Source organism: Mizuhopecten yessoensis, unplaced genomic scaffold, assembly GCF_002113885.1.
Source record: "Mizuhopecten yessoensis strain PY_sf001 unplaced genomic scaffold, ASM211388v2 scaffold11125, whole genome shotgun sequence".
NCBI lineage: Eukaryota > Metazoa > Mollusca > Bivalvia > Pectinida > Pectinidae > Mizuhopecten > Mizuhopecten yessoensis.
In genome coordinates, this window is record NW_018408892.1 from 482,455 (window position 1) to 502,554 (window position 20,100).

General features: G+C 36.9%; 1 protein-coding gene across 7 annotated transcripts in view; it reads left to right on the forward strand.

The window, feature by feature from the left end:
- LOC110466230 (protein furry-like) overlaps nucleotides 1-20,100 on the forward strand; it is a 90,201-nt gene that overhangs the window by 64,159 nt on the left and 5,942 nt on the right. For 5 of the 7 annotated variants that reach the window (XM_021522618.1, XM_021522619.1, XM_021522620.1 and 2 more), the window contains 11 exons: nucleotides 969-986; nucleotides 7,047-7,137; nucleotides 8,951-9,042; nucleotides 9,562-9,756; nucleotides 10,389-10,513; nucleotides 11,680-11,899; nucleotides 12,276-12,366; nucleotides 12,832-12,896; nucleotides 13,999-14,097; nucleotides 17,357-17,440; nucleotides 19,891-20,001. In XM_021522618.1, the coding sequence (XP_021378293.1) occupies nucleotides 969-986; nucleotides 7,047-7,137; nucleotides 8,951-9,042; nucleotides 9,562-9,756; nucleotides 10,389-10,513; nucleotides 11,680-11,899; nucleotides 12,276-12,366; nucleotides 12,832-12,896; nucleotides 13,999-14,097; nucleotides 17,357-17,440; nucleotides 19,891-20,001 (1,191 nt within the window). The remainder of the gene's footprint in view (nucleotides 1-968; nucleotides 987-7,046; nucleotides 7,138-8,950; nucleotides 9,043-9,561; nucleotides 9,757-10,388; nucleotides 10,514-11,679; nucleotides 11,900-12,275; nucleotides 12,367-12,831; nucleotides 12,897-13,998; nucleotides 14,098-17,356; nucleotides 17,441-19,890; nucleotides 20,002-20,100) is intronic. The other 2 variants (XM_021522623.1, XM_021522624.1) reach the window with 1 other exon arrangement.

A 20,100-nucleotide genomic window follows, 5' to 3' on the forward strand; every position in this document is an offset into this window, starting at 1 on the left:
AGTACCAGTAGGTCTAGTATCTAATACCCTACAAATAACAGTACACAATACTCAGTGCCAGTAGGTCTAGTATCTAATACCCTACAAATAACAGTACACAATTCTCAGTACCTGTAGGTCTAGTATCTAATACCCTACAAATAACAGTACACAATCCTCAGTACCTGTAGGTCTATAGTATATATATAGTACCTTACCAATCATTATGAAACTAGATTTAATATATAGTGTATTCTACAATACATAAGACCTCAAGTTGCTACTAAAAGAAAACTTTTACCTTTTAACAAGTATATATACTGACTCACTTTTCTGATTTCCACTTTGCTCAAGTTAACAGTGCACATGGACAGATACTACAGGTGCAAATCAAGTTTGTTTCATCTTCCAAACCTTTCTTTTAGTTATTATTATTGTTACTATTGTTAATAGAGAATTATGAATTTTCAGGGGTGAATGAGGTAAATAATTTGAAATCTGTCGGTGTATATAAGATGCTTTTGAAAAATTTGTATGTATAAGAGAGGATGTGAAATTTGATAAGAAGAGGGTGTAAAATGGAAGATAAAGTTGATTTTTTTTTCATTTCTTTGAGATAATGTGAGATAATTTCAGACATGTGAAATAGTATTTTGAGATAACCTGAGATAATGTGAGAAATAGTATCCATATCCATGAAATATTGTGACATAATTTCTGACCTATGATAAGATTTCTGACCTATGAGGTAATTATAATAATGAGATAATTTCCAAACCTATAAGATATGGAGTAATTTCTGACCTGTGAGATAATTTTACACGATTTTCAAACTTATTAGATAATGTGACATAATTTCCCAAATTGTGAGATAATTTCCAACCTATCAGATAATGTGTGATGTGACTAGGTTAGGCTGTACAGTGATGCCAACAGGCATGAGTCATTAACCTGCTTATCTTTTATCTATGCTGTGTATGCTTCATTAGGATACGTTTATTAACAAGGTAAGGGGGAGAGACCGGTTACCATGGTTATTGACAGGCAAAGTCACTGCATGCTGCATGCCTGTGGAGACCAGTCCAACGCTTTCCTTTATGTTGTTTTTTTTCTCTCGATTTGATTCAAAGAAATTGTTTCATAAATAATCCATTCAAACATTTTTTAGTAATTTAAAAAAAAAAAAAAAAAAAAAAAAAATGTAATCATAGAAAAGTTTTAAATATATTGTTAAATTGTGACATCAAGGAAAGTTGGATATTTATGTAAACAGACTATTATGGTTGGCTTTGGGACCTGTATCTAGCCTACCTCCTCTCTCGTCTCCTGATCTGCATCCACCTCCGCGACCCTCCTCACAGCTCACTGCAGTAGATAACTAGATGCTTCATCTGAGAGAGAATTTAGTCCTTCCACACTGTGTTCAATGTTTGATAGGATGTTATGTTTATTTAAAAAAAACATGCAAATAGATTATAAGGTTTTCTGTAACGGTTTTCTGATTTTGGCCAATACTGCACATCTTTTCAAAAAGAGGAATTTTGTTTTTGAGTGTTTCACAGAAAATAGATTACACACAACATATTTATACAAGTTTGAATGTTGATCAATATACAGACCTGAGTTGTGAGATATTAACACTGACCCTTCCTGCTTTTCTGGCATCAAACTGTCAAGACTACACAGCCTGCTTTAATCCCCAACTATTACCAACCAGTTGTTCTACATATCCAACCAACCTTTCAACAGATGCACACTGAGTGATGTGGATCAATCTCCAAGGTGATATGTAGCCTACTGGGACATGCCTATCCTTTGGCTACCAAGGTGATATGTAGCCTACTGGGACATGCCTATCCTTTGGTTACCAAGGTGATATCTAGCCTTCTGGGACATGTTTATCCTCTAGTTACCAAGGTGATATCTAACCTTCTGGGACATGATAATGATTTTCTGGTTACCAAGGTGATATGTAGCCTAATGGGACATGTTGATTCTCTAGTTACCACAGTGATATGTAGCCTATTTGGGACATGTTGGACCTCTGGTTAGCAAGGTGATATCTAACCTTCTGGGTCATGATAATGATCATCTGGTTACCAAGGTGATATGTAGCCTACTGGGACATGCCTATCCTTTGGCTACCAAGGTGATATGTAGCATACTGGGACATGCCTATGATGTATTTCTGAGTTACCATGATAGTGTGTCTTACCTAATTAGGCAGGTTGATCCTGTGGTTGCCTGCAGTAAAAGAATGATCATATGTTTACCTAGGTGATATCTATAGCTTGTTGTAACATATTGATCCTATGATTACCTGTATGATATCTAGCCTGTGGGGACCTATCATATTCTCCTGGATGGTTTCTAGGTTGTTAGGACATTAGGACAGGTTGATTTTGGGATCACCTAGGTGATATCTATTCTGTGGGGACCTATCATATTCTCCTGGATGGTTTCTAGGTAGTTAGGACGTTAGGACAGGTTGATTTTGGGATCACCTAGGTGATATCTAGCCTGTTGTGACATATTGATCCTATGATTACTTGATATCTATCCTGTTGGGACCTAGCTATTATGTTCTCCTTGATGGTTTCTAGGTTGATAGGACAGGTTGATTTTGGAATCACCTAGGTGATATCTAGCCTGTTGTGACATATTGATCCTATGATTACTTGATATCTAGCCTGTTGGGACCTAGCTATTATGTTCTCCTTGATGGTTTCTAGGTTGATAGGACAGGTTGATTTTGGAATCACCTAGGTGATATCTAGCCTGTGGAGACATTTCATGTTGGTCTTTGGGTCACCTGTGTTGTCTAGCTTGCTTACATTAATTCTTTTTCAGGTTGCAAGCACAAAAGAAAATATTATTATAAAGTTGCAGCATACAAGTTCAAGATTAGTAGCTGATGACAATCATATCTTTTACACATTTCATTCCATATTTCTATTTTTAGGTCACCTGAGCTTTAGCTGAAGTGACCTATTGCTATCCGTCTGTCCTCTATCGTCCTTCGTCCTTTAACATTTAACATTTTCAACTTGAGCTGAAATACTGTCGAAGGGATTTCATTGATACTTCATGTGAATGTTACTGACATCTCCCTGACCAAGTGTTGTTTTTCCCCGGGTCAATCAGAAATCCAATGTGGCTACCACGGCCGCAATTTTGAAAAACTGTTTCAAACTTAAAAGTCAAGTTCTACTGGGTCTATTGACTCATGATCGTAGCAAAGCGTTCTCTTTTTTTCGGGCTGATCAAAAATCCAATATGGCCACCACGGCCGCCATTTAAAAAAAAAAAAAACTATTTCAAACTTATAATCAAGTTCCAATAGGCAGATTTAACTGAAACTCAGTCTTGGAATTATTAACTCATGGTCCTGACAAACTTATCTTACTTAAGTATTTTTTACTCAAATAAGTAGGGATAATTGACCTCATTATCTCCACTTCATTCATATTTCAATAACAAAAATATATACTGTAGGACTCAGGTGACCGTTAAGGCCCATGGGCCTCTTGTTTCTGTTGTATTTTGATCTAACATTACCGGTATTCCAAAATTGTACCTTTAACCCCAGCCATTCAGAAAGATGCAAATTGGGAATGATCATGATGAATTGCAGTGGGTGATCACCATTTGTTATTCAGAGATTGCCTAAAGTAAAGTATTTTCCTTACATTAATATTGATAGATGGTAAAGTGCAGCAGATAGTTTCAGGAATGGATGTAAAATAAGATGTGATTTGGCTTTAGTATACACCTGTAGTCGGCTCGGTGGAGGGATGACAGAGGTGGTGGCTTTAAGTACTGTTAACATTCACCACTATTGTCAGTGGGGTGTTTAGTAATTACGTATACGCCTGATCATTTTAGTTCTTTCTGGTCTAAATATTTCTTCAGTTTGCATTTCTGGGTAAAACTATATGCCCTATGCTTTGTTTTTACAACCGTTTCCGAACATATTTTATTTTTTCAAATCTTGTAGAAATGTACCCAGTGTACTCAAATGTGGTAAACCTTGTTCTTTTTGATAATTAAAAGATGTTTAAAAGTCTTTCTAGATGTAAATATCATGTAGTCTTCAGTTTGCTTGACAGCTGTGTTTGCCTGTCTTTAAATTCATTTCTGATGCTCACAAATAGCAACATATTTGCTTGTTACCAGTGCAGCTCTTTTTGTCTCTTCAATTAAATATATAATTTAGTGGGATTATCTCAGTTTGTCAATTTGACTGTAGACACTATATATCACAGTTATATATTATATGGTTTCCTGATTTTCAAAATTGTAAACAAAATATCCTACCAATTTTCTTAAATCTTATAAACATTTTTCCTGATCATGATTCATCTAAAAGTAAAAAAGTAAAATGTTCAGAATTTTTTATATGGAATATGAAGATATTTTTTCTCCATAGAACTACTGACAAATTAATTTTCCTTGGACAATATCATGCTTATTTTCCAAGTCATGGATATTTTTTGTCTTGCCGCCACGAAATGGAAACGAGACTTAGGTGTTGCTTTTCTGGCCACGGCGTCAACATTAAGTTTTTACATTTAAGTTAGTTTCACTGAAAGTATAAGTGCTAGACCAACCAAACTTGGACCATATAATTATGCATCTTAGGTAGTACATCTCGACCCATGCATCAAATGCCGGATGCACCCTACTTTTCATGGTCCATTGACTTTGTCAGCATCTCCATCAACATTAAGTTTTTGCGTTTAAGTTAGTGTCTGATATGTGCATTGCATTGATGGTCAAAGCGTGGACACAGGCGAGACATATTAATCCGAATGGCTTGTTGTGCCTTTGCAACATGGTGGGGATGGGGGCATTAAGTTCGTTTTTTGTTTGTTTGGGATATAATGTCCTCCCGACAGCCAGGGTCATGTGAGGGTGTGCCTTAGGGAGACACCGCCTGAAACAGAAAGTAGATAGAAAAGAAAGAAGACAGGAAAGAAAGGAAACAAAAAAGATCCCAAGTGTTGCAATGTGGGCAGTTTGGTCTCTTCCATGTCCCCTTTGTAGAAGACACAGAAAAAAGAAGAAAAAAAATGCAGAGGGCACCGCACTAGTTGCCTTTTACGATACACATGCAGTGAGATACAGCAGATCTATTCTTGATTGCTTCAATGTCCCTTAAATAGAAGACAAGGAAGAAACCATCCCCGATTCTGCAGGGGTGGGGATGGATATTACTTGTACAAACATCTAATCCTTATGAGTAAGAGGTGATGCCTAACCCTATGAAGTTTAATTCTGTTAGCGTATAATACTACTGAAAATTGGAGCTAATTTCTTTGTAATTTGTTTTAACGAGATGACTTGGTTAAAATTTGTGTTTAGCTCCAGTTTAACTTATATTATCTGCTGGGTTGACTTTTAAAAGACATAACATTTAATTCCATTGTTTGGATAGACTTTGTGTTCACCTCTATTTCCATTAACCCATTCACCCCTTAAGTCACATTTGAACCTTACCAAATCAAAGACCGGGCAAGTCCAGTTTAAATATGTAGGGATGAGGGAATTAAAGCAAGAGAAGGCATATGTTTTTTTTTTACAAACATTTTCTGGTTTAAATACAATTCTTATTACATCAGTTTGCGTTTTCCTTAATTGGCTAGTGTAGTAAAATGCTGTTATAGGTGGGAAAATTGGTGGAATATTTTGTTTAAAATCTCAATAAATGAGGAATTAAAGGAAGAAATTGTTTTGATAAATATATAGTCCTTCAGTTTTCATCACATTTCTGTGAACATTTGTATGCTTTTTTTCATATTGTATGTAATTGTTTTTTAGCCTCTGAGCTGAAGGTTAATATGGGATTTTTCCCCCTTTCACATTCCATCTGCTATCATACTTCTTTCTCGCAAATTCTGTAATCTTGGTATACATCATGAATGTTGTAAAAGAAATATCTAGTTATCAAAGTTGTGATATTTTCTATTTTGATATGCCTTTTGGTGTACATTCAAATGTGGAGTAATGAAACAGTGCAACGACCATGGGTCAAATGTAAACATGGGTAAACTTTTGATACGCTTTGAATAGGGTCAAATAGTTAGTCAAGTTCATGTCTGGTGTCCATCTGGACCAATTTTTTGGATCAAATTACAAGTCCATGGTGAAAGTCCACTTATAGGTTATATGTATATGACCTCTTAACTTTTCATGGTGTGCATTCTCTTGACATGTTCATGGTGCAAAGCCTGGATTAATATGTCCATGGTGCAGAGCTTGGGCCAACATAATTATACCCATGGTGCTGGTCCCCTTACAAGTTCAAGATTTGTTTCTTCTTCCTTAGATCATTTTCATTTTGCGGATCCTCGGCGAATGTGTTCATGATTTGAATCCTGGAACAATATGTACGTGGTTCAAGTCCTTTAATTGATTTCTTTGTGACATGTCCATGGTACAGGTCTAAGACTGATTTATAATGTCCATGGTGAGGGCCTTTCAGTATGTTTTCATACAATACCATTGAAGAAAATTCAGTAGGACCAATGAAGAATTTAATGACCTTTCCTGGGTAGAAAGTTTTTTTCTTGGTAAGGTGTTTGTCTTATAGCATACAGGCCATGTGGACCTTTCCAAAAACCAACTTTTCCGTTTACCTCCGACAGCATGGTGTTTGAAGCTTGACCCATGGTTCAACGAGTTGAATTTGATTAATGTGTACTACAGTTTAATTGAATTTACATTTTCATGTTTCTTAAACCATATTATTGACTTAATGTTAATAAATAACATTTTTCGTCATGATGCTATTCGTTACTGGCAGTCCTTCATATACACATAAGAGACTCTGCCATTAATTATGATGAGGTCATAAAATCATGTGAAAATTTGGTGATCTTGATTTGTTGGAGGTATACTACTGTATTGATAAATCTATTATTACAAGAAAATGCCTATATTTTCACTGACATTATAATCAACTTAAAGCAATTCTGTCATCCAATACTGAAATTCATAAATAATCATGTAAATATATCAAAGCTATAAGATATTAAAATGTTTGGCTGTGATTGTCTCCCTTGTAGGTAATCTTCAGTCAGTCTAGTGACACTTTGGATCACCAGCACAGTGTGGCCTCCAGTGGGGAGGAAACCTCAATACCAGATAATGCTGCCAGTAAGTTTTGAGACAATTCTCTCGCCCTATAATAATCCTTGCCTGACAGATTGGCCACTAACTTGACAATATGACCATAATTGAAATAATCCCAAAAACTCCATCAGAATCATCATCACTGGCCATCAGCATTTGAGCCGTTATATGTTCTGGCCGCCCAATATTAAATTCGCACTTCACATTATTTACGATACGTATCATGTTGTTGTTTATGAATGTTTGTTATAATGATCATTTGATCTCATTACATTGGTGGAAAAGGCGAAAATGAAACTCCGGCGAAAAATTTCCCGGTATACAGTAAGGCATCTATTACCTTTCCTTTAACTTAGGACAAGAAAATCTCAGTCAGTTGTTCCTCTTACTAAAATACTATGTATGTTTTTCCGTAAACAGATAATCAGTGTTTGTATATAAATATCACCGCAGTTGCAGGAGATTTATATAATATATATCAAGGCACAACAAAACATAGATCTCATTTAATCTGATTTTAATTATGTCTCCTCTTCAAATGAAGGGAGACATTTTGTATTAGTACTGGTTCTTCTTCTTCTCGTTCTTCTGGTTCTTTCAATTGCAACTTGTCCGGGCCATACATTTTAAACTGTTAAAAATATCTTGATAAAACTTGAGGTATGCATGCATCATCCACAGAAGGTGTGCAGTGCACTGGAATTAGGTCACTGTGACCTTCACCTCAAGGTCAAAGGTTGAATAAGTGCAACATTTTCAGTAAATTCTTGTCCAGCCCGTAAACCATTAAAGAGATCTTGATCAAACTTGAAGTATACCTGCAACACCCACAGAAGGTGTGCAGTGCCCTGGAATTAGGTATCGTGCCCAACTTCATACAGAGTAATTGCCCTTGTTTATTTTTATTACCGAAGTTTGTCCGGAGCATAAGTTCCATGTTATTTTACCTACGTTGACCAAACTTACCATATTTGTGTATCTTTGGAAGGCAGAATCTCTCGCACTGAAATCGGGTCTCGTGCCCCACTATACATAGAGTTATGGCCCTTTGTTTATTTCTAATACCGAATTTTGTTCACAGCATAATTTCCATATTATTTCACCTACGTTGACCAAACTTGCTATAGTTATGTATCTTGGGAAGTAGGAGTGTGACATTCTAAATTTGGGTCTCGTGCCTTACTATATAAAGAGATATATGGTCCTTTGTTAATTTTTTATACCTAAGTTTGTATATTGGCTATTAAGGAGATAAATATGTTTATGTTCACAAACCAACTTTCTTATTTATTAAAATGTAATATTGATTTCAAATCAGTTGTGTTAATCTTGTTTTCCAAAGAAATGGGGAATTAAACGATTGATCAGCGTATTATGATTACAATACCTCCGATTCAGTGCATATAGGGATTGACAGAGAAATTAATAACAGCTAATGTGTGATACATCTCTGTCAAGGTTTCTGCTCTATTGCTATTACCGGGTTGTATGTATACGTACCTGGTACTTCATTTCACCAAAATTTTATTTTCAATATATGAATATTTTTCTGCACCCTATTGAAAGTCACATACAGTGTACTTCTGGGGCTGTAACAATGTGTTGTATTATAGAATATATATTATTACACATTTACCCGTTAAATATAAGGTGTTCAAGTGAAACTATAGGTGATTTTTTCCATCTATGAGAAATCTTATTGCTTATTTTTCATGAATCAGTCAAATCTTATATGGCATCAATTTATGCAATCCCTAAACATGAAAATGAAAGGAACACTTGTAAAAAACAGACAATGTCACATTGACTTAAATGCGTTTTGTTCGGTTTGTTTAAGGCGACATCCTATTAAGTGAACCAAATGTCAATGACATCAATATGACCATCAAAGGCTTCGACTTCTTGGACAATGAGCTGGAGGATTCTGAGGTAAGGCATGTGGTCGCTTGATAAAATTCCGAGATTTTGTGGTAAAGCCTCTGATTGCTTGATTAGCTGAAATATTCTGAGATAAGGCATCTAATTGGTTGAGAAACTGGAGATTTGGTGGTAAGGTTTATTTTTTATTGATAACCATGGAGATACTGTGGTAAGACATTTGATTGGTTGATAAACTATTAATATTATTCTTTGGTAAGTCATTTATTGGTTGAGTATTATACCTGTAGTTAAGGCATACTTGCCAACTCTCCCTATTTTCGAGGGAGACTCACAATTTCGGGCCCTAAAATTAAGCATTTTCAACCAGTGAATTTGCTGAACTGAAAGAACAACCGAGTGATATTTGCCTCAAGGGTTTATATAGACACATCAAATTCATGTTTTTAATTTAGAGCATCTGTTAACTCCAGATCCCCATTGAAATTTCAAAAGTTGGCAAGTATGTTAAGGACTGATTCTTTATACAGATTTGATTGTATTCAATTCACACAATTTGGATTATTCCAGGAGAATGATTTCTATCCAAGCTTGGACAGACGGCACTCGTACAACCTCAACTCTCCCGAGATCGAGAGGGAGCGCCACCACCACTTCGGGAGTGTGCCTGACCTCAAGCTCATTGGTCACCTGTCCATAGCAGAGAAACCGGTGACACCTAGTGACAGCATCAGTCTGAAAGAGGAGAGAATCTCAGATAACGAGGTGACACTATTGACCAGCCTTTATAGTCTTTAAGGCTAAACATCAATTTGTACTTTGTAGAAATGGCTTCTATCAGATATTAGAAATGGCTTCTATTAGACATTAGAAATGGCTTCTAACAGATATTTCTATCAACATATTTCCTAAACAAATTAACCCTTTCACCACTGTAGACCATAATGGACTCATCCAGATCAATGCATGGGAGAGTCTACTAATGTTGCATAGGGGTGAAAGAGCTAAGTAGGATGTCATGAGATCATAGAAGCAGCACAATCCAGTGAGAATATAATTATATATGTGTTAAATTGAGTAACTGCAGCAGAGATTTACAGCAACACGTGACCACAAAATATTACATCCCCTCTCAAGGATGAAACATTATTCTTTCAAAACTGTGTAGATCATAAGACATATGATACCTTCAATAAGATTTATCAGCTTGGAAATATGTTATATCAAAGTTTTACTTTATACACAAATGGTGTGCGTGTTAAACGTTTTAAGACTGACTGGTCCCTTTGTCAAGCTATGACCGAGTGAGCGATTTGTATTGTTTACCTGTACAAAGATGTGAGGAAATTGTATTTTTGCATAAGACATGAAGTTGATGAGGTACTCTGGTGTTGTAGAGTGAGAACATGACCCCAGAGGAGGACGGTGTGTCCCAGAATCTGCCAATGGGTACGACCATTACCATACAGAACCCTATGCTGGACGAGCGTCGCCGCTCTAGTCCACTTACCACTAGTTCCACGTGAGTACCTACCTTATCTCCATAAAGATTCAGATGTCCCCAACCCCACCTTCACTAATTTCAGAGACAGGTACTAGCATTTTGAATTTGTACAATTTTAATGTATTTAAGGAGTAATACCAGAGTTAGGCATCTGTACATATTAGAGTTAGGCATTTGTATAGCTTTATGAAAGTCTAGTGAAATTAGAGTTAGGCATTTGTGTAAGTTTTTCCTATTCAATGAAATGAAAGTCTTGCATTTGTATATGTTTATTATAGTGATAGAGTTAGGCATACTGTAGGTCTATCCTATTCAGTGAGTGATAAAGTAGTTTGGCATATCTGTAGGTTCACCCTATTTAGTGAGTGATACCATTGGTTGTTATGCTACTTGTCATGTGTCCGTTATCCAGTCACAGTCTGCTGTATTTAGTGAGCGATACCATTTGTTGTTATGCTACTGGTCATGTGTCTGTTATCCAGTCACGGTCTGCTGTATTTAGTAAGCGTTACCATTGGTTGTTATACGACTTGTCATGTGTCTGTTATCGAGTCACAGTCTGCTGTATTTAGTAAGCGATACAATTGGCTGTTATTCTACTTGTCATGTGTCTGTTATCTCGTCACAGTCTGCTGTATTTAGTGAGCGTTACCATTGGTTGTTATACGACTTGTCATGTGTCTGTTATCTAGTCACAGTCTGCTGTATTTAGTAAGCGATACCATGGGTTGTTATACTACTTGTCATGAGTCTGTTATCCAGTCACAGTCTGCTATATTTAGTGAGCGATACCATTGCTTGGTATACTACTTGTCATGTGTCTGTTATCGAGTCACAGTCTGCTGTATTTATTGAGCGATACCATTGGTTGTTATTCTTCTTGGCATGTGTCTGTTATCCAGTCACGGTCTGCTGTATTTAGTAAGCGTTACCATTGGTTGTTATACGACTTGTCATGTGTCTGTTATCTAGTCACAGTCTGCTGTATTTAGTAAGCGTTACCATTGGTTGTTATACGACTTGTCATGTGTCTGTTATCTCGTCACAGTCTGCTGTATTTAGTGAGTGATCCCATTGGTTGTTATACTACTTGTCATGCGTCTGTTATCCAGTCGCAGCCTGCTGTATTTAGTGAGCGATTCCGTTGGTTGTTATGCTACTTGTCATGTGTCTGTTATATCCAGTCACAGTCTACACAGCACCAACAGTGAACTTGACCTGGTGGATCTGAGTTCGAGTACGGCATCACCAAGTTTCTCGGGTCTCCAGTCAGTCTACCTGTACCTGACAATGCAGAGTGACGAGGTGGAGGAAGCGTGGAAGTCTCACATGGGTCGCATCATGTCGGGGTCGTCTGCCACCCTTATGCTCAACACCACTCAGATCTTCCCCAGGTTGTACAAGGTGAGGGCCCAGTAATCCTAATCAGTGATTAGGTTTTATATGTATTTGCTATATATGTATATCAGCATTTATTATCATTTAAATTGGAACATGTTATCCACATGCCTTCATGCTTCTATCAGTGATCTAAAAATTTTGTACAGTACATTCTACCTATTAGCTCACCTGGTATGACCTGTTGTGTGTGGATATGTTTTGCCGGTGTATTTTGGAGGAATACAACCATTTTTACAGTATTTAATGTCATGTTTCAAATTTAAACAGATAATATAATTTGTATCATATAGGATGGATTCTATCTATTTATAGATTCTATCTATTTATAGTATCTAAATGCATCATTAAGATATTTATTTGATGGCGTCGTGTGTTATAGGAACTACGCAGAAGACTGGACACAATGACCAAGGAATCCAGTTACTACATCGCAAAGACCGAGTCACTCAAACAGATTGCCACTTATTTCAGTATCCTTTTAAAATTGAGTTTGTACAATATTATAAAGTGGTACAAAGTGGTAGAATAGAAAAATATAAAAAAAAAAGAAAAGCCCCTCCAAGGTTAAATAGTATTTTGGCCGAAACCTACATACCATATTCATTGGATGTGTCCCATCCATTATATAAGTGCCCTGCTCTTTTTGCTCGTCTGACCATCACTTCACCTAAATATCCAAACTGATTTGAAAATGTCTATATATTAATCCTTTTATCTCCCAAATTGCTAAGCACCCAGGACACCTGTTAAGTCAAATAAGTTGAAGTCATTTTTTCTTCAAGATAACCCCAATATTTAAATATAAGTCAAGCAGCTTTAACTTAAAATGCAGCAAAGAAGTTAGTTGATAATTTAGAGATGTTTTAGTTAAAAGAGTCAATTGAAATAAAAAAATAAAATAAAAAAAATGAAATATTGTCCTTAACACACCTCAGGACAACTACTGGATACCATGTTTATCCATATTGACTGTCCCTACTTCTTCACTGATAGTGATACGGTGAGTGTGTCACATCCTTTCTTATTTCATAGAGAGTTAACCCTATCACCACTGTAGACCATAATGGGCTCATCCATATCAATGTATGGTAGAGTCTACTAAAGTTACATAGGGGTGAAAAGGGTTAATATGGTTTTTCTAAAGTAGACACGGTGACTGTAGACTTATAAAACAGTACCAGTCACAAATATCTTTTTCACTGATTTTCTAATTTTAAAGGTTCAGGAATTAACTTATATTGAAGACAGCTGATCTGTATTGCAGAGTAAATATATTGTTAGTTATATATTGATGGCAAAGAATGAGATTTATCAGTTTGGTATAAATAATAAATGCCGATGTATGTATGACACGGTTGTTTTCAGCAGGTTAGAGTGGAGGTATCAATCAGTTGGCTCTTTGGTTGACAAAGGAAACGGATGTTTTCGCAAGCTCACAAAATAAGTTTTCAATTACTCTTTGTGTTAAAAACAAACGTCGCATTTATATTGATTGCAGTTGTATGACTGGGTAAATATGCTTTAAATGATGTCAGTCAGTTGCGACACAAATGACAATGTAATCGAGATTTAGCCTAGCAAATACACCTGAAGTCGTTAAACGCATGGATAATCAGAGAAAGTGTTTTTCTCCTGCCAACACAACTCCAACAACCCAGATTGAGTTTAAATTGGTCTGGGGTGGATGTTGTGGTATCTGTGCTATAGCATTCAAGTGAGGTGGCACTATAAATGATACCGTTGGAAGCACGGTCCCACTACAAACAGAACACATTACATCTCCAGCACACACGCAGGCATACACATGGGGAGATATTAGCCAGGTGGCATAGGACTAGTAATTAGCGCCTTATAAGGCAGCTCCTGCAATTTCCTAAAAAAAAATGCATTGATTATTGTATATGCTAATTGTATTAATTATATATCTTTGTACTGTAAAGCACTTTAGAGTTGCTTAAGTTAGCTTGATAGGGCACTATATCAAATGTTGTATATATATAAAATCTCTTGACAGTATTGTGCCACATATTATCTGAATCTACTATTTAAAATTTAACGAACGATGTCACTTACACAATTGCCTTTTGACTGTTACCATACAGCTGAGTGGAAGTCGTGTAGCAGACAGGCACAAGTTTAATGTACTAGAGATGCAGGAATGCTTTGAAACCTACTGTATGAGGAAGGACCAAGCAGAACAGGTACAAAGTCTCCTTTAGATAGCGGCAAATAATGCCAATGAAATTGTTTGACATGCTAATGTAATAACATGTCTGATTGGATTATATTGATCACATGACGGGACAATAATATAAGACTCTTTCATGCGCAGGGGTGTAGGATAGGGAAATCCCCAGGGGGTAATATCCCTATCCTACACCCTTGGGCGTGAAAGAGTACTTTTCCCTATGTTCCAATCACCAGAATAAACTCAGAAACCATGAAAATGTGTTTAGACTGGCCACCATTTTGAAAATATCAATTTTCCCCCTGAGCTTTTTAGACGAAAATGAATAAGCCAGCCAGATTTAGCATATCCCATATTTGTAAACAATGTTTGTGCAGGCAAATTAATCACATCTTTCTAACATGTACGGTAATTATAAAATAAAAGGTTTTAATTTCATCACGTAGCCTTTTCTGTATTGCGGCATCGGAGAGTTCCAAATTCGTGATGTCACGTCATTGTTGAGGCACTGAGGTGTCACGTCACGTGAAATGGGTTGAAAGATAGAAATTTACTACACCCCTTTCTTACCCCGGACAGCTCTATCTTACACACAGGGAAATGAGAGAAAACGTTGTGTTGCCCTCATACGCTAGAGCTTCCCCAGTCATAGTTCCCTTATTCTGAGCCTCCCCAGAAAAACGGGCAAAAGACACATACTACCACAATTGATCATGAGTTCAAGTGGCTGAAACAGACAACAAACAACAATGGTGCATCGAATAGATAATCTATACTCTTGTGTTATTGTTTATCTTGACATAATAAAATATTTATTACCTTTGTGGTGCCCGAGTGAAACATAATTAATCTCGGAGAAACAAAGTATCATGTTTCCCTACCAAAAGGGCAATAAATGTGTATTATTATTCCTCATCGATTTTACAGCGTGTCTGATTGGTTTAAACACATCAGATGACAGGGTTATAAAACATTGAGTCTCCCTCACATGATCCATTTTCCCCGTCGAGTATCCCCCTTGGAACCCCTCACACATTATCGGACGAGTTGTCTCTCTTTGTTAGACTTTCTAACGCTTGATGTGTTCCGGACGACACCACAGACATCAACAATGGCTGCGAACGGGAGATTCCATCTCCCAACAGCTGAAGAACTTGAAGGGCTATTATTGTTGTTCAATTTGATGTAAAATCAAAAACACTGACAGTGATAGGTATTTGTATTATATATATGCTACCAGACCTAATGAAATAAGGGCGAACAGGTACCACAACAGTGACAACACAGGGGCTCATTACATTGCCTAACGTTGATGTATTTTTAGGTCACCTGAGCTTTAGCTCAAGTGACCTATTGCTATCCGTTTTCGTCCGTCGTCGTCCGTCGTCCGTCGTCCGTCGTACGTCGTCCGTCGTCCGTCGTCCGTCGTCCGTTAACATTTTACATTTCAAACTTAAAGTCAAGTTCTGCTGGGCCGATTGAACTGAAAGTTGATAGGAATGATCGCCTCATGGTCCTGACAAAGTGTTGTTATTTTTCGGGTCGATCAGAAATCCAATATGGCCGCCACGGCCACCATTTTGAAAACCTATTTCAAACTTAAAGTCAAGTTCTGCTGGACCGATTGAACTGAAAGTTGGTAGGAATGATCGCCTCATGGTCCTGACAAAGTGTTGTTATTTTTTGGGTCGATCAGAAATCCAATATGGCCACCACGGCCGCCATTTTGAAAACCTATTTCAAACTTAAAGTCAAGTTCTGCTGGACCGATTGAACTTAAAGTTTGTAGGAATGATCGACTCATGGTCCTGACAAAGTGTTGTTATTTTTCAGGTCAATCATAAATCCAATATGGCCGCCACGGCCACCATTTTGAAAACATATTTCAAACTTAAAGTCAAGTTCTGCTAGGCCGATTGAACTGAAACTTTGTAGGAATGATTGACTCATGGTCCTGACAAAGTGTTGTTATTTTTCAGGTCGATCAGAAATCCAATATGGCCACCACAGCTGCCATTTTGGTAAACTATTTCAAACTTAAAGTAAAGATCTACTTGGCCGATTGAACTGAAACTTTGTAGGAATGATCGAATCATGGTCCTGACAAAGTGTTGTTATTTTTCGGGTCAATCAGAAATACAATTTGGCTGCCATGGCCGCTATTTTGCTACTAAGTTCTAATAGGCCGATCTCACTTAAAATTGGTCTAGGAATGATCAGCTCATGGTCCTGACAAAGTTAAGTTAACATTATACTATTTTTTACTCAAATTGGTACATATTTCAACAACAAAAATAAATACTATAGACTCAGGTGACCGTTAAGGCCCATGGGCCTCTTGTTGTTATATGTATATAACACAGACTTCACAGATGGGATTTCGGAATAATTAAACAGTTATTGCCCTGGTGTGTGGGAGACCTGAATAGTTGTTCCCCCTCGGTAAATCATGTTTCCTGAGGGCGCACCAGGACAATAAGTGTATAATGTAACAAAACGAGAATACCAATGGCCAAACACACAGGTGCTGATATAGTCAGGTATTCACTGCTATAGATACTAGTAATACCAATGGCCAAACATACAGGTGCTGGTATAGTTAGGTATTCACTGCTATAGATACTAGTCATACCAATGGCCAAACATACAGGTGCTGGTATAGTTAGGTATTCACTGCTATAGAAGTACTTTCAATTCCGTTATTGCTGATTGCACCGATTCATTAACCCCTCCTTATGAGGTTGTGGAGATGATAGGTAAGTCTAGCATTCAGTTTGTATGTACAGACATACAGTATATGAAACAATTTGTCATCACTGTTTCAACTTCATACAAGTACAAGGATGAAAATATCATGAATGAGGTCAGAAAGGTTAATTCCACCATTACTATACAATTATATCAAAACAATATCCTTGATCGCTCTAGCATCTTTATTTCTGAAAGGCTTTGATCTATCATTATGTTCTCTAACAGAAGCCACCTCAGAATGGAGCTGTACCTGTACAGTATACTTAGAATTTCAATAGTTTGGAGAAGCTGTAAAGTTTTGTATGCCCCGCCATAAAATTGGGGGGGGGGGGGGGGGCATATAGTGTTGCCCATGTCCGTCCCATCCCATCCCGTCTCATCCCGTCCCGTCCCATTCTGTCCCATCCATTTATGTCTTACAGACATTTTCTAGTTTTTGAATATTTTATAAAAATTAAGTGTCAACAACTAGTTTTACTGCAAACACTTGAGTGATAATCTTGTTTTTTTTTTACTGCCAGAGTCTAGAATCCATCAAATCATCTATCAAACAGCAGTCACTGGGAGATGGTGGTAACAGTGTGGTCGGCTGTAGTGAGGAACAGGTAAGGAAAACAGTAAGGAGCAGGTCAGGAAAACATGTTAATGAGAGAACAGGTAAGGAAAACGTGTTAATGAGAGAACAGGTAAGGAAAACATATTGATGAGGGAACACGTAAGGAAAACATATTAATGAGGGAACATGTAAGGAAAACATGTTAATGAGGGAACACGTAAGGAAAACATATTAATGAGGGAACATGTAAGGAAAACATATTAATGAGGAAACACATAAGGAAAACATATTAATGAGGGAACAAGTAAGGAAAACATAAAGGAACAGGTAAGGAAAACATATTAATGAGGGAACAGGTAAGGAAAACATATTAATGAGGGAACATGTAAGGAAAACATATTAATGAGGGAACATGTAAGGAAAACATGTTAATGAGGGAACACGTAAGGAAAACATATTAATGAGGGACCATGTAAGGAAAACATGTTAATGAGGGAACACGTAAGGAAAACATATTAATGAGGGACCATGTAAGGAAAACATGTTAATGAGGGAACACGTAAGGAAAACATATTAATGAGGGAGCATGTAAGGAAAACATGTTAATGAGGGAACACGTAAGGAAAACATATTAATGAGGGAGCATGTAAGGAAAACATGTTAATGAGGGAACACGTAAGGAAAACATATTAATGAGGGAGCATGTAAGGAAAACATGTTAATGAGGGAACACGTAAGGAAAACATATTAATGAGGGACCATGTAAGGAAAACATGTTAATGAGGGAACACGTATGGAAAACATATTAATGAGGGAACATGTAAGGAAAACATAAAGGAACAGGTCAGGAAAACCATGTTAATGAGGGAACAGGTCAGGAAAACATATCAATGAAGGAACAGGTAAGGAAAACATATTAATGGGGAAACAGGTAAGGAAAACATATTAATGAGGGAACAGGGAAGGAAAACATATTAATGAGGAAACAGGTAAGGAAAGCATATTAATGAGGGAACAGGTAAGGAAAACATATTATTGAGGGAACATGTAAGGAAAACATAAAGGAACAGGTCAGGAAACCCATGTTAATGAGGGAACAGGTCAGGAAAACATGTCAATGAAGGAACAGGTAGGGAAAACATATTAATGAGGAAACAGGTAAGGAGAACATATTAATGAGGGAACAGGTAAGGAAAACATATTATTGAGGGAACATGTAAGGAAAACATAAAGGAACAGGTCAGGAAAACCATGTTAATGAGGGAACAGGTCAGGAAAACATGCCAATGAAGGAACAGGTAAGGAAAACATATTAATGGGGAAACAGGTAAGGAAAACATATTAATGAGGGAGCAGGTAAGGAAAACATATTAATGAGGAAACAGGAAAGGAAAACATATTAATGAGGGAACAGGTAAGGATAACATATTAATGAGGGACCAGGTAAGGAAAACATATTAATGAGGGAACACATAAGGAAAACATATTAACGAGGGAACACATAAGGAAAACATATTAATGAGGAAACAGGTAAGGAAAACATATTAAGGAGGAAACAGGTAAGGATAACATATTAATGAGGAAACAGGTAAGGATAACATATTAATGAGGGAACAGGTAAGGATAACATATTAATGAGGGAACAGGTAAGGAAAACATATTAATGAGGGAACAGGTAAGGATAACATATTAATGAGAGAACACGTAAGATTGGTAAAGGAACAGGCAAGGAAAACATATTAATGAGGGAACAGGTGAGGAAAACATTAATAAGGGAAAATAGGTAAAAATGACATTATCGTTTCTGTCAACCTGATCAAATGACTCGTAGAGGTGTATTACCACAGTGACTGTAACAGGAAAGAGAATAGTATGCTTCCACCAATGATCTAACCTTGCTAGTGAGATGCTCTACCACTGAGCTAAAAGGAAATTTCTTCTAGCATGAAGCAAAAACGTGACCAAAACCCTATGCACAATTAAAATCTGACACCACAATTTGAACAAATCATAATAATCTTACTCTGTTAAAAGTTATTACCTGTAATCAATCAATTTTATGATGGTTTTTGATCTATCTACCCTCCATACTAAACCAGAATTAGAAGAGATGAAAATAATGATTCATATAGCCGATATTCCCTACTAATGGTAGTGGAGGGGGGGATAATAATCGCTTTGTCAGTGTGTCTGTGCATGTCTGTTTGTCAATCTGTGCATCAATAACAAAAAGATGTGTACAAGATACCATATTAATCCCTCAACAGATTTCGTTTATATTTACACCATAGTATGGTTACGTACGGTTTGACATCTGATTAGATTTTGGTGGTCATTGGTCAAGGTTAAAGGGTCAAAGGTCCCACTTGACAATGTTTAGAGGGATTTTTGGGGGAATCAGGGTATATCTATGCAAGTCTCTGATCTGCTCACTTCAGTTCTGTTCTATATCAGTTTTACCTCAAATTTATAATGTTTACGTTGTATCTGTACTTACAGAAGTTGGATCTTTGTCGCAAGCTCTACCGCCTGATCTTCCAACTAGTTCAGCTGTTTGAGAACTACATCAAGTTGATGGAGGTGTTTACAAGTGTGCGTGCATCACCACAGGTAGGTGTAGTGGATACTACTAATGGGAGATATAAGAAACTAGAACAACCATTTTGTTACAGTCTATATATTATAGCATATAATCCAACACCATTCATC